General features: G+C 47.6%; 1 protein-coding gene across 2 annotated transcripts in view; it reads left to right on the forward strand.

Moving 5' to 3' along the window:
- Positions 1 to 13,822, forward strand: part of KIF20A (kinesin family member 20A) — a 183,028-nt gene that overhangs the window by 45,823 nt on the left and 123,383 nt on the right. For both annotated transcript variants that reach the window (XM_086931820.1, XM_086931821.1), the window contains exons 2-4: positions 7,295 to 7,466; positions 8,182 to 8,289; positions 13,287 to 13,406. In XM_086931820.1, coding sequence (XP_086787946.1) covers positions 7,308 to 7,466; positions 8,182 to 8,289; positions 13,287 to 13,406 — 387 coding nt within the window. In that variant the 5' untranslated portion in view covers positions 7,295 to 7,307. The remainder of the gene's footprint in view (positions 1 to 7,294; positions 7,467 to 8,181; positions 8,290 to 13,286; positions 13,407 to 13,822) is intronic.

Raw genomic sequence — 13,822 nt, forward strand, 5'->3', positions numbered from 1 at the left:
AGCTTAAAGAGCAAGCTTCAAAGCCTATAGAAAACACCTTCGCTACCTCGTCACAGAGCCCCAATCCAGGAATGCCTCAGTTCAGTCACCTGATCTAAATCATGTTCTCAGTCTGCCCTAGCCGGTTTTACGACCCTCAAATGCTAATTCACAATTACCCAGCCCGCTCAGTAAGAGGGAAACGAAAAGCCAGTGCAAACAAAGAAACTCAACACAATACACCTAATTCACAAGTCTGGCTTCCGATCAGCCCCAAGCAACTATAGGCTGATAGCTTTACTTGACAACGAGGCTATGTCCTTTGCCAGCCTTCTCTTTGAAGACCTGAGACGCTGGGCCCGTTGTTCCCAAACTTTCATCATGTGGCTCCCTGGACCTTTAGGCCGTTGGCCACGGCTCCCCATTATGCTCCTTATGTTTGACGGGGGTGTATACCTAGCTATAGGGGTCGTCCATTTTTCTCCCTGAAAATAATTGGTATTAAGCCGATGAAGATATTATGATCAAAGATGTGGGGCTCACTCCTGGGAACCAAATGGAGGGGTAGAGGGTGGGGGACCAAATAAATGGTTCTCATCTGCACCTTTCGTGAGATTGCTAGGTGTAAGAGTGCAGCTATTGTGTTTCATAATTTGTGGCAGTAAAGCACAATGGATATGTGTAGAATGAAGGGGCAGATGGCTGCACTTTACCAAACCAGGGGCACTCGGATCATGCAGAGGGCAGGGCGAAGCAGCCCTTATTTATTTATTTATTTGATTTGATTTATATAGCGCGTTATAACTCAGGGGTCTCTAAGCGCTTGTCAAGTAAGCACAGCAGAGATTCCTAAAAAGCCCTACCAGGAGTTATAGCCCAACCCAGGCCTTCTGGAAAAGAACAGTTTTCAACTTCTTCCGGAAGGACATTAAATTGGATTCCTTCTGCAAATCCGCCGATAGATTATTCCAGACTGCTGGGAGGGTATTGGAGATGGCGCGGCCACCCACTGTGGCCAATCTGAAGCGTGGTTGGGTAAGAAGAGTTGCTTCAGCAGATCTTAACGACCTACCCGGTTTGTATGAAGTCAGGCGGGTCTTAATATATCTTGGCGCCTTTCCATAGAGCGATTTGTGTGCGATGCAGAGCCCTTTAAAGAGCACCCTCTGCCTTACTGGCAGCCAGTGTAGCTCGCGCATAAGTGGGGACGCATGCGAGCTCCTTGGTTTCTTAAAGATGAGCCTGGCGGCATCATTCATCACCACTTGAAGTTTGTCCAAAAGTTTTTGGGGCAGTCCTAAATAAAGCGAATTGCCATAGTCCAACCTTGATAATATCATTGCGGACACCGCCCGTCTCAAGGTGGAGAAGGACAATAATGGCGCAATTTTTCTAAGTTGTCGGAGAAGACCGACATAGGTTCCTACCACCGTGGTGACTTGCTTCCGCATGGATAGTTTATCATCCACATGGATGCCTAGGCTTTTTACCACCGCTGCAGGTTCTGGGGGTGGCCCAAGTTCTCTTGGCCAAAACCCGTCGTGCCATGGGTTACCAGCGATGGTGATTGGTAAAACCTCCGTCTTGTGAGGGTTGATTTTTAAGGAGTTCAGAGACATCCAGTTGGCTGTATGCTTGAGGATGTTTTGGAGCCTTGCTAACGCCCCAGGAGCATCATCCATTTGGATAATGATTTGGGTGTCGTCAGCGTAGTTATACACCTGACAATCCGTTTGATTGAGGAGTGAAATCAACGGTTGAAGATATATATTAAATAAAAGGGGCGACAAACAGACCCCTGCGGCACTCCACAAGAAATTGGTGTTGCAGTGGAGAGCAATTCTCCCAGCTGTACTCTTTGTCTCCTCCCTTGTAGGAAAGAGGCAAACAAGCATGAGCTGTGCCCTGAATGCCGAAATCCCTCAACCGCGACAAAAGTTGTTTTTGACACACGGTGTCAAATGCCGCGGAGAGGTCTAACAACACCAGGGCACCAGGTATCTTCCTATCTGCCCTATTCCTGAGCTCATCCAAGATAGACAGCATGACCAGCTCCGTGCTGTGATTCGCACGGAACCCCGATTGATTTCGTTCCAACAGACAATTCCTTTCCAGATGATCGGAGAGATCGGACAAAACATGCTGTTCTAGCACTTTGGCGAGGAAAGGAATCTGGGAGATAGGCCTGAAATTTTTCAGGCACTTCACGTCTGCCCCTGTTTTTTTTAGCAGAGGGATCAGTCGTGCTTCCTTGAAGGCTAACGGAACCTTGCCTAATGCTAAGGATGAGTTCAGGAGAGCCAAGACCTCTTCTTCTATTCCTGGCATAGCCAGTTTGAATACTTCAGGAGGGCAGGGATCGGCCTGGGAGCCAGACTTAACTCGCCCCATAAGCAATGACAGTCCATCCTTCGCAATCAAGGGTAGAGTGTCCAAAGGTCTGTCCACCAGCTTCTTAGCCGGGGTGGTCTGTAGGGGGCAGGCATGCATGGGAGTACAAGCAATTTCAGAGATGAGGTCTGTGATTTTGCTAGTGAAGAAGTCCTGAAATCTCTGACAGTCCTCTAGAGTGAACTCCGGCCTCTGTTATTTTGTTTTCCTGAGTTCATTTAGGACTCTAAAGATTTCTTTTTGTGGATCTTTGGCTGTAGTGATCCTTTCCTCATAGAACTCGGCCTTCCTAGCTGTTATTGCCTGTTTATAGGTCGCTAGTTCTAGCATATAGAGACTTCGCGCATTAGTGTCATAGGCTCTGCGCCAAGCTCTCTCCGCCTTGCGTAAAGCCCTCTTCTTCTCCCTAAGAGTCATTATACCAAGGGGATTGCGAGCCTCTATTTACTAAGTTGACCCTTCGTGCTGGCGCCACGTAATCGGCCGCCCTTCGAAGTCTATCATCCAAATTACTGCAAACAGCATCCGGATTCTCATCCAGAAAATTCTGGGGTGGATTCGCTAGGAGATGTGCTACCATTTTGTCTCCATTGATGTTCTTCCATTTCCTCACCACCCTCTGGCCTTCTACAGGTTTCGTTTTTTGTAAGTTCATCAGGAGATCTCCCTTCACCAGATGGTGATCCGACCAGACACAAGGCAACGTAATCGTCAATCCCTGTACCGGAAGTGACGTCCACACCAGATCAAGCGTGTGACCTTTCACATGTGTCGGCCCCTTTACTTGTTGGGCTAGCCCTAGTGATGCCCTTACATTTTTTGGATGCACTGGAAGATCTGGAATGCGCTCTTGGGGCTCTTTGGCATGCATTGGCTCTGATAGCCCTATGATTGGCACTGCCAGCCCAGAAATGTGCATTGAAAGCCCTGTGAGATGTACTGGCAGATCTGGAATGTGCATTGGCAGCATTATGATGTGCGCTGGCAGCCCTGGATCTGGAGCAGGCTTCTCCCTGCTGCCTTAGTACTTAAAGCTTTACTGTTCTGATTATTGTTGCGCTCCTGTCCTACTATCAGTGTCACCCCATGCCCTGTTTACTACACTGCACAATAAGCGTTGCTACATCATTTCCACTGAGTTTACAGAGCAGGCTACTTCGAAGAGTCGAAGATCGACTTCTATATTCTTGGGAGCACAGGTCTACCTACATCAAGGCCAACCCAGGTCCAACAGATGAATGATTGGAGAGGCTGATTTCAATGCTGGAACCTGTATTATGATTCAATAAGTAAACTGCACTGTATTAATGAATGTAAATGTCAATTTACAATGCTTCTGCAGCCCATTTGTATTGCGTCATTCTAGTCTGGGAGGCACACAAAAACTGGCTTGTTCAAAAAGGACATCCAAAGCAGTGACATATATAAGAAAACAATGTCCACCGACTATTGAGTTGACACTGGGCAAACGTTTAAAAAGAATTGGTTCAAAACAATCTGTGGCGCACATGTGGAGGGCGGTGCTGGATGTGTCTAAGTGCCCAGGACTTGATGGAAGATTGAAAGACAACCACTGTCCTTGCACCGCCCCACTGTGTTTAAAATTTGCAAAAAAGAAAATTATGAAAGCAAAGTACAAGAGTCAAAGGCATGTCAGGAAATGGAGATCAATGAGTGGGTGGTGGGGCCTGTAGCCAGAGGGCAGCACACACTACTTGGTCTGTGCAAGGAGGACATGGATAAAACAAATAGCAAATGTCGTCATGTTAATGACGAATAGCAGCAGTCATAGACCAGTATTGTGCTCAAACCATAAATCTGGGAAGCAAGTGCACACCCTTTGCATTCTAATACAGGGTTAGTCTATCCTAAATGGCTATCAACCACAGGCTTTGCACAGCTCTTAGCGGCAGAAACATAAATCTACTGAGATTGTTCTATAATATTTGTAAATTGGATAACACTACTAGTGGCCACAAGTTTTCACCCGCCTGCTTTTGCATGCTTTCTGCACCAGAGATGGCTTCCAGGCGCTGTGAATTATTTTTTTTAAGTGGCCGTTGTGTGTAAAAGCAGGCTGTATGCAAATATTTCCTTGTACTTTTAGTGTGCAAGACATTTTATTTCCTCCATCTTAAGGTACACCTCCGAGTCTCATTCCAGGCTCACTGACCTAAATCCCGGCAACCCCGTCTACCTGCCTGCAGACCTTGTGTGACCCACTCAGGCCCGTCCTCCCCAGAAAGGCTCTGCCTGAACTGCTAATCAAAGTGCTACAGCTCTTGCCCTTTTCTGGCCTCCAGAACTCCTGTGTTTGAACTGCAAGAATAAACCGCCACTGTACAAATCGATGTGTGCAGCATCCTGACCTTCACCCCTGGTATTAACCTTATTGTCTATCAGTCAGTGGTTCCTAAACTGTGTGCATGGTGTTCATCTTTTCGCGGCGCCCCTGACAAGTTTTGATGGCGCACTGGGGTGCCGCGGCGCACAGATTGGGAACCACTGCTTCTGGGCTGACTCATGGATTGATTCCAAAAAAACTAACTGGCTTTGTAGCAAACTTAGGCACACTGACCAACCTCCTAGCCATATCCATTCTCATCTATAAAGCAAAAATATTGTCTACATCACTTTTTTGCTGCTTTGTGGATATCAAAGCAGCCTTCGAGTGCATGCGAGGGAGGCACTTCGGGTTAAGCTAACAAAATGGGGAATACTGGCCAAACTACTGGAGTCCGTTATCTAGCTGCATACCAATACCTTTATTCAAGTCAAGCTTTGTGCCGGCTCTCACTTATCCAGAAAAATACTGACGTCGAGGGGAGTTAAGCAGGGGTGTGTGCTTGCTCCACTGCTCCTCAACCTGTTTTTAGCTGACCTCCTAGGAGAACTTGACACAATAAACAGTCACCCGCCTAGGTTCGGCGGCGCTCATATCCGCAATCTCCCATATGCGGACGACAAAGGTGCTGCGATTGCCAAAAACCTAATCCGCAGTACAGATCCGATTAGAGCTTGGCCTCCTCAATTACCAAATGCTAAGAGCATGTGCTTTTCGCAACTTATGCCACAAGCTGCTACAGGCCAGAACCTCCTCCCCGGAGTGCTTGTTATGGACAGACATCAGCTCCAGTAATCCAGGTGGGTCTCATCGTCGATTCCTTAATGATTGCTCTTTGCAATTGTCAACAAGCAAATTGTGGAGCTTTAACCCAGTCAAAAAAATGTTTAAATTAAGTATTAAGAAGCAAATCCAACTGTGCTCCTACGCGTCAGACCGGGCAATTCTAGCCAAACACAAGCATGCATGCGCAGTATTTAACTCCTATCAGTCGATCTTTCCCCCTCCATACCTTGCTTGCAGCTACTCCTTGCACTTAAAACAGAATTTTTTGGTGCCAAGGCTGGGTGAGTGGCACTTCTTGAAACATTTAGCTCCCTGGTTGCGCCCATCAGACTAGATTGTATGCAGGACTAGTGGGGCACTAGACATATCCCTGGAGCATGTTGTATGCATCTGCCCAGCATTAATGGACTTGTGGAGATTAAAACTGAAACCTGAGTGGAACAAACAGGGAGTCCGGTCCTGCAGGTAGGACATTATAGCGCCACTGAACCCAGAGAACACTGCCCTTTACATCAGTTTGGCTAACTGCATCCACCTTGCATACCGCAAGTTCAGGCAGCCTATCAGCCACTCGGAAAACACACCTCCCGAGATGTTAACATGATGAAGCTGCTATAGGTGGATGCAACAACGGCTAACAACTCCAGGAGCCTTTGCCGTAACTCTATTTTCTTGACCCGTTAATTTATCAAGTTTCACTTTAGTTTCTAAACCTCAAAATCATTCCCATAAGCTTACAACTTACTTCGGGGTAGGTTTTACTTCATTCAAGTGCTATTTTATATGTAAGTTCACTAGTTTCTTTTTGAAAGACTGGTTAGATGTTAAGAACCGTGGAGTCCTTTTCGCAGGATTGAAACATTAAGTTGCGGGATCGAGTGTAAATAACTAACGTCAACTGACCGCTATAGATCTCTGTAACCCTGAAATCCACACTAAACAGTGGTAGCACAGCGTGGAACAAGCAAACTCGACCCACAGCTTATTATGTTGCCATTGACTGCACTCGCTGATTAACTTTATGATGATACTTCAAATGTTTTTGCACAATGGCAGTTCTATTTTTTTAAGTGTAAATGCATTTATTGGTTTTCCAAGAAACCAATAAGTTCTCTTTTTTTAAAAGGACATTTTTATCTAATTGTAAATGTTGACATTACATTTTCACATTCTCCTTGATTGCGACCGATGCAGCACAGCGTCAAGTGTTCAATCAATGTTTTCTATACATATTGTAATGACTTTCAGATAATCAAACAATAAAGATTATTGTAAATCATCTTATTGCAGTCTTGCGGAAACCATGATGTATTCGCTCCTTGCATAATTGTACGCTGATCCAATCACTTATTATGTTGAGTAAACATTATTCAATAACCCAATGGCAATGTTTGAAAACATCTTGTAAACAGGGCATGATTTAACATTAAGGCAAAAAGGTAACCATGCACTGAAATGAGAAAACCTGGAACATTACAAAAAGTATACATATTCACCCATCATTTGTATGTGATGTAATTGTCTATTAAAACAGTTTAATGAAGGAGCAAGAACATGAAAATGTGATTAAGGCTAATTCCATTGTTAGGTTAGCTTATTTGCACCACCCCCGCAAATTCATAAACCAAATCATAAACCTAAATTCTCCCTAGGTAAAAAGATAAACATTGACGTATGAATACTCTGTTAAATTCGTGTTATTTAAAGCTTCAGCACGCCATAGTAGCAAGATGTTTGTATTATTTGTGGGGTTGGGAGTGTTAACTTTGTATTATTTCACTTCTCTTGGTCCAGTTTAGTTTTCAAGATGGCCCATGACATCCTCTCTCCAAACAATGGCTTGTTCTCTGATGAAGAAGAGGCCGCTATATTTGAATCCACCAGTGCTGGATTCGGAGCAGGATTAAGGAAGGATCTGCTATCAGACTTCTCAGTTATTTCTCCTGGTGTGGCGGCCCCTTCACATGTAAGTAGGCAAAGGGGGCAGGTCTTCATTCTTGTAGTTGGTGTGCGGCATCCCAGTGGGTTTTTGCATTTTGATGGGGGTCTCAGTACTTTTTTTTTTTTTTTTCTTCTCTCTCCCTTCCTTCTCCCTTACCTCTTCCCAAGGTGGATTGCTGCATTCCACCTCTTGGATTGCAGTTAGGATGACTGTTTACTTTGTAAATTGGAAAGGGGTTCACTGTCTTTTGTTTCAGCAGTGCAGTGTCACTAATGTAAGTTGTGTCTTCTCTAACTCCTTATCTTTGGCAGATAGGGTGTCCCATCTGGAGTATCCTCCATCTTAGATGCACCTTAATTCACAGCTGTCTGTCAGGCCTAGACTAGTACAACATGATATATTTGTTATTGTTTTTGGGGGGGGGGGGGGGGTGCTCACCCACAAGCAAGCCTGGACAGAATAGGATGCTTTAAAACGCAAACATATAGGTTGGAAGGTATAGTTGCTTGTTTTACTAAGAACTGTACATTTTTACAATGCATACCATGGAAATTTAACTGTTGCATAACTGCAAACTAGAAATTGTTATAGTACTGGGGCGTAGATTTATTTCAAACATTACTTATTGATATGCCACCTCAAACCTAGTCTATAATGTGTGTGGTTTGAGTTTATTAGAAGTATGTAATAGGGGAGGGGAGTTATCGCGATTTATCTGGACACATGCTCTCTATTCCAGGTTGCAGAAACTTCACAGGTTTTACCGGAGGACGGGAACAGGAAAGTGAAGGTTTTCCTACGGATACGACCATTCAAGGAGGTCGAGCTGGAAAAGCGTGAGAATCAGGTGCGTGGCTGGGCCGCAGAGGACACCATGTCCACCCATGAAGAATTCGAGTGAGGAGGGGGAGAGAATAACACTTTTTTTTGCTCTCTGAGAGGCTGGGACTATTGGGGGTACAACAAGGGGTGTTGGTCAATGGATGGTGAATTATGTCTTTTTTAGCAGTATTAGGGAGGATGAGTTCCATTTAATATTGGCACTTTTTTAGAGCCCACGCTATGTTAATGGCCTTCTGAGTTGCATCCTTTTATTTTGCTGCACCACAGTGAGTTGCCATTGCGCTCTTCAGCGCCGGTATGATGCTCCTGAGCGCTCTGTCTGCTCATTATTCGTGCGTTGTGGTGAGGGCGAGGTGGTGGTGGGGTGGGGTGGGGGGGGGGTTGGAGAGAATACCTGATATTGTTTTGGATACAGGGTGAATGTATGCTAAGATGGGGAGACCAATTCTTCAGGACATGTAGACTGGGATGGAGCAGTTGAAATAATCTGGAACAGCCCAACATGATAACTTGGATTAGGAAACATGCACACTGGAACAACAAAAAGAGTGGGGTATGGTAGAATGTGACATGGACAAAGTACATGGGTATAGGGATACCTGCATGCTCTCCCCCCCCCTCACACCTGCATTTAATTTGTGGAATACTCACCACCGTTTTGGTGGGCCCGGGTTCTGTGGGTGGTCCGGGGATCGTCTTGTGATCGGCGACAAGCGCCATCTTGGATTGGGACCAGGCTTTTTTGGTGGGCGCCATCTTGGAGCGTCCAGGCGCTCCTCCCTCCATTCCGGCGCCTATTTAAAGCTGCTCTCTCCCGCGCAGCGGGAACGCGCAGCTAGGACGCCGTCGCTTGCCGGAGTCTTGCCAGAGTCTTGCCAGAGTCTTGCCAGAGTCTTGCCAGAGTCTTGCCAGAGTCTTGCCAGAGTCTTGCCAGAGTCTTGCCAGTCTGCGCCCCGGAGGCGCTCGGGCGACAGGGGGGCTCGGACATCAGGCATGTCGTTCAGGATCACCCGTGCAGCGGTATACCTCTGGGGAGCTTCGCGCTCTCTCCACTGCTGTCAGTGGCTGCTGCATTGTTTTTCCGGGCCGTTACCATGGTAAGTCCATCTGCCCCGGTTGCGGCTGGCGCCCCACCCGAGCTTTACCATGTTCCTCTGGCATTAACATCGCCAGTGTGGGATTTCGCTGCATGCTACTAAACACCAGATCGGCGTGCAGACATGCTCTAGACATCTTTGAGCTTCTCGACACGGCTAAACCACTGTCTCATGCTTACCGAGACGTGGTGGGGAGAACTTTCGAATCCAGACGTGGCCATGGCAATCCCGCCGGACTATAACATCTTCAGGAAGGACAGAGCGAAGGGAAGGGGCGGGGGATTGGCACTGGTGGTGAAGAAAGGCACGGCTTGCACTATCTTGCCAGTGGGGGACATTCGCGGCTCGGAGTCCCTTGCTTTTTCTATCGTCTTGGCTCCGCATCAATCAGTCAAGGGATTATTGGTTTATAGACCGCCCGGTCCACCCGGTACGTTCTTTGAAGACCTTGACTCCGTCTTATTGGGACTGGCCCTGAAAGCGGAACATTGCATCGTAGCCGGGGATTTTAACTTTCGGATGGATGATCCATCTGACGCGGCCACTATTAAAATCTTAGATGCCATGGCACCGCTGGGACTGCTCCCTATTTGCAGGGGCCGACGCATGACAAGGGGCACACTCTCGACCAGGTTTTCTCGACATCCCCTCTTGAGGCGCTAGAGATTATCCCGGTACTTTGGTCAGACCATTTGCTAGCTAAATTTTCAATCAAAGGCACAGCTAAAGCGGCTGTTGCCGCCCCACAGCAGCATGGCCGAACCCATAGGGCTTACCATCGAGTGACCCCTGAGATGTTAGCTCAGGCTGCTCTGGACCATCCCTGCCCCCTCACGGGCCAGGCTTAACGATCTTGCCCCGGAACTGGCCCCCGTCTTACTCCAAAACGGGTTTCCGCCCCCTGGTTCACCGCTGCACTGTCGGCTAAGCGGCAGCAGTGCAAGGTGGCCGAAAGAGCTTGGCGGATAAAATATGACCCGGAGGCCAAGCTGACGTATAAGAGTGCGGTTAAGGACTATCACCGGGACATTCGCCTGGGCAAGAAAGCATACCTGGCAGGGAGGATAGAAGCTGCCTCCAACTCCTGTAAGGAGATTTTCTCTATAGTTAGAGAATTTATATCTCCACGGTCTAACATCTCTGAGGAGAGGCCCTCTGATTCCTGGGCCTCCGATCTGGCTAGTTTTTTTACCAGCAAGATCCAACTCATACAGGATTCTTTTCCACCGGCTGTACCTGCGGGGCTGATCAATGCTGAGGCCAACCGACTGCCCCCGGCCTCGCCAGGCGTGACGTTGGGCGTGTTTCCACCTATATCTGCGCCCGCCTCTTTAGCTCTCATGGGCAATTTGAAATCAGGCTCGCCCTTGGACCCGTGCCCTGCTAAAATTCTGGTGAAACTGGCCGAGGTGATTAATCCACTGGCTAACCCGCTCCTGAATCTCTCGTTGAGTCAGGGAGTGGTTCCGCAGGCTTGGAAGCAGGCAATGGTCATCCCGCTGCTTAAGAAGCCTGGTCTGGATCCAAAGGCCCCAGTCAACTACCGGCCTATCTCCCTGCTACCAGCTCTCACGAAAATTGTAGAAAAGCACGTGCAGACGGTGCTGTCCAATTTTCTAGAGACGAATGAGATTCTGCATGCCACCCAGTCGGGCTTTCGCCCAAATCTCAGCACGGAGACTGCGCTCCTTGAGGTCTCAGAAACCATCAAAGGGGTGCTGGATGCTGGGGGAAAAGCCATGCTGGTGATGCTGGATTTGTCGGCGGCCTTCGACACCGTCCCCCATGATGGCCTGCTCACCAGACTCAGTGAGATTGGACTACGGGGGACGGTGCTCAGCTGGTTTTCGTCCTTTCTAGCTGGCCGCCGGCAAACGGTCTGGTCCTCGCCAGATTCCGCCGTGATGCCGCCTTTGGGAGTTGGGGTCCCCCAGGGCTCTATTTTGAGCCCGACCCTCTTTAACATCTTCATGACCCCTTTGGCGGCGTTGGCGGAGTCGTTTGGGGCCCGGATCGTATCCTATGCAGACGACACCCAGCTCCTCTTCTCGTGCAAGAGAGGAGGAGACTTTGATGGGGAGAGTATCCGGGATTGCCTTGGGGCCGTGTTCCAATGGTTCCAACTGAACAGCCTCAAGTGCAATTCTGATAAGTCCGAGGTACTCTTCTTTGGGTGTGACATGGAGCCAGACTGGCAGGCATGGTGGCCGACTGGTATGTTCCCCCCCACTTGTTCATCCCAAGTGGCTAAGAACCTGGGGGTCAAGATGGACAAGGGTTTGACTATGAAGTCCCAGATCCTGGGGTTGTCGGGCATCTGCTTCGGCTTCCTTAGGATGCTGCGGAGGTTTCTTCCCCTTTTGTCGGAGGAGCACAGGAAGCTGACTGTGCAGGCCCTGGTAGGCTCTAGGCTAGATTATTCTAACGTTCTGTACCTGGGCCTGCCAGAGTACCTGCTACAGCGGCTCCAAGTTGTGCAGAATGCGGCGGCGAGAGCGATCTTTGGCCTGAACAGACGTGCCAGTGCTGCGGGCTTACTGCAGACCCTGCATTGGCTCCCAATCCGCAAACGGATTGCCTTCAAGGCTTTGACCTTGACATACAAGGCCCTCCATGCGACGGGAGCGAAGTACCTCCAAAAGAGGCTTGCCTTCTATCGGCCGGCTCGCTCTCTGAGGTCAGAATCCCTGTTTTTAGCGACTGTCCCACGAGTGAAGAGAGCGCGCCTGGGAGGTCGCTCCTTTGGACTACTGGCGCCACAGTTGTGGAACTCTCTGCCTCTTACTCTCCGGGGAGCTTCCAGCTTGCTAGTTTTTAGAAAAGGCCTCAAAACCTGGTTGTTCGCCCAGTAGGCTTTTTTTCTTGTTCTGTTCTGTATTTCTGTGATACTCTCTCTTTTAATGTGTTATGTTAGTAGTCTGCAGCCCTCCTTTTAAAGCGCCGGGACACTCTTTTTGAGTAGCCGTGCGCTCTACAAAAGCCATTATAACATAACATAACATAACATAGAGAATGCACATGCCCGAAGAAGAGTATGAGATGGATTGAATGCTTCAGTCTTTTAACCATTGTTAATTCATCTAGGCACATTCCATTCTCTTATTTTGGTAAACTGTGCCATGAGAACGGGATAAACCATACACGAAGCCGTTTTTGTCCCGCTTGAAAATGGACAGTCCGGAACAAACTGCCAGGCCATGTTTTACCTAAATGTCCATGCAAGCAGCCCCAGATGTGTTTCAACCTTACTGATGAGGGGAAGCTGGCATCATATGGAATAGTGCGCTACGGTACCCACATGAGGATTTAAATTATTTTTTCCCACAAACAAGTTGCCCTCTGAAAAACTGAAGTCCACTTGGATAAAAAATACAACCTTTTTACCACATGCACTTTGTACTCTGTGCCTTGCACTCAAGATCACATGGCTCAATAAATAAGTTAGAACTGCATTCATTACGTGTTATTTAAATAAAATATCTTACAACTGGGATGCACGGGAATCCATGATGACTGACTTGCTTTATGGATAACCTATTTATAACACATTTGAAGGATGAGAAGAAGGTGGTTGTACAGATTCCTTGACTGATGGAAAGCTGCTAAGGCCCGCTTGAATTCAGCTGCCACAATAGAATGTCATTGCTGCCTACGTTCCTTGGTTATGAGTGAGTTCAGTCCTCCTTCGTTTTCTTGAGTTGAGAGGACATGAGAGTGCAAAAATGCTGCAGTTCAGGAACTGTTATCCGTTTAAGGCACTTGGGCACATTTCAGGTTTTTTTTTGCTTTTTTGAAAAGTGTATAGTTTGGATGAGTGAGTTGGCATTCCCTTCCCTCCAACTCAAAAGGTTCTTCCCATGTAAGTAATGGTAATGAAACTTTTTTTTTTTTTTTGTCCTTTCAGGGCTGTGTGAATATGGAGGACTCGGAGTCTCTGTTGCTTCGAGCTCCTAAAGATTCTTTTACCATGAAGAACAGTGAGCGAGGTGTTGGACAAGGAATGCAACGCTTCACATTTTCACAGGTATGCTTTTGGTGTGTCCTTGCTTTTTCCCAGTTGTTAGAATTTTCCTCTTAATAATAATAATAATAATAAAGGAGTTTCTAAAGCGCCTGGTTACGCCATCTCGGCGTGTCCCCGCGCTGTGGAGCGAGAATCAAACGGGGAGGGGCATCAATCCCTACAGGGCAAACAGATGAGTTTTTAAAAGTTTCCGGAACATAGTTTCAGTATCGGCTAGTCTGATCACAGGTGGAAGGCTGTTCCACTGGGTGGCTGCCAGCACCCGAAAGGAGCGGCCTCCCATCCTGGCTTTTCTTACACGAGGAACTGTAAGGAGACCCATACCCGCCGAGCGAAGTGCTCTTTGGGGTAGATACGGGATAGCCAAATCCTTCAAATACCCTGGCGCTTCTGCAGAGGTTATCCTGTAACAAAAA

This window comes from Lissotriton vulgaris, chromosome 7 (assembly GCF_964263255.1).
Source record: "Lissotriton vulgaris chromosome 7, aLisVul1.2, whole genome shotgun sequence".
In the NCBI taxonomy this organism is placed as follows: Eukaryota; Metazoa; Chordata; class Amphibia; order Caudata; family Salamandridae; genus Lissotriton; species Lissotriton vulgaris.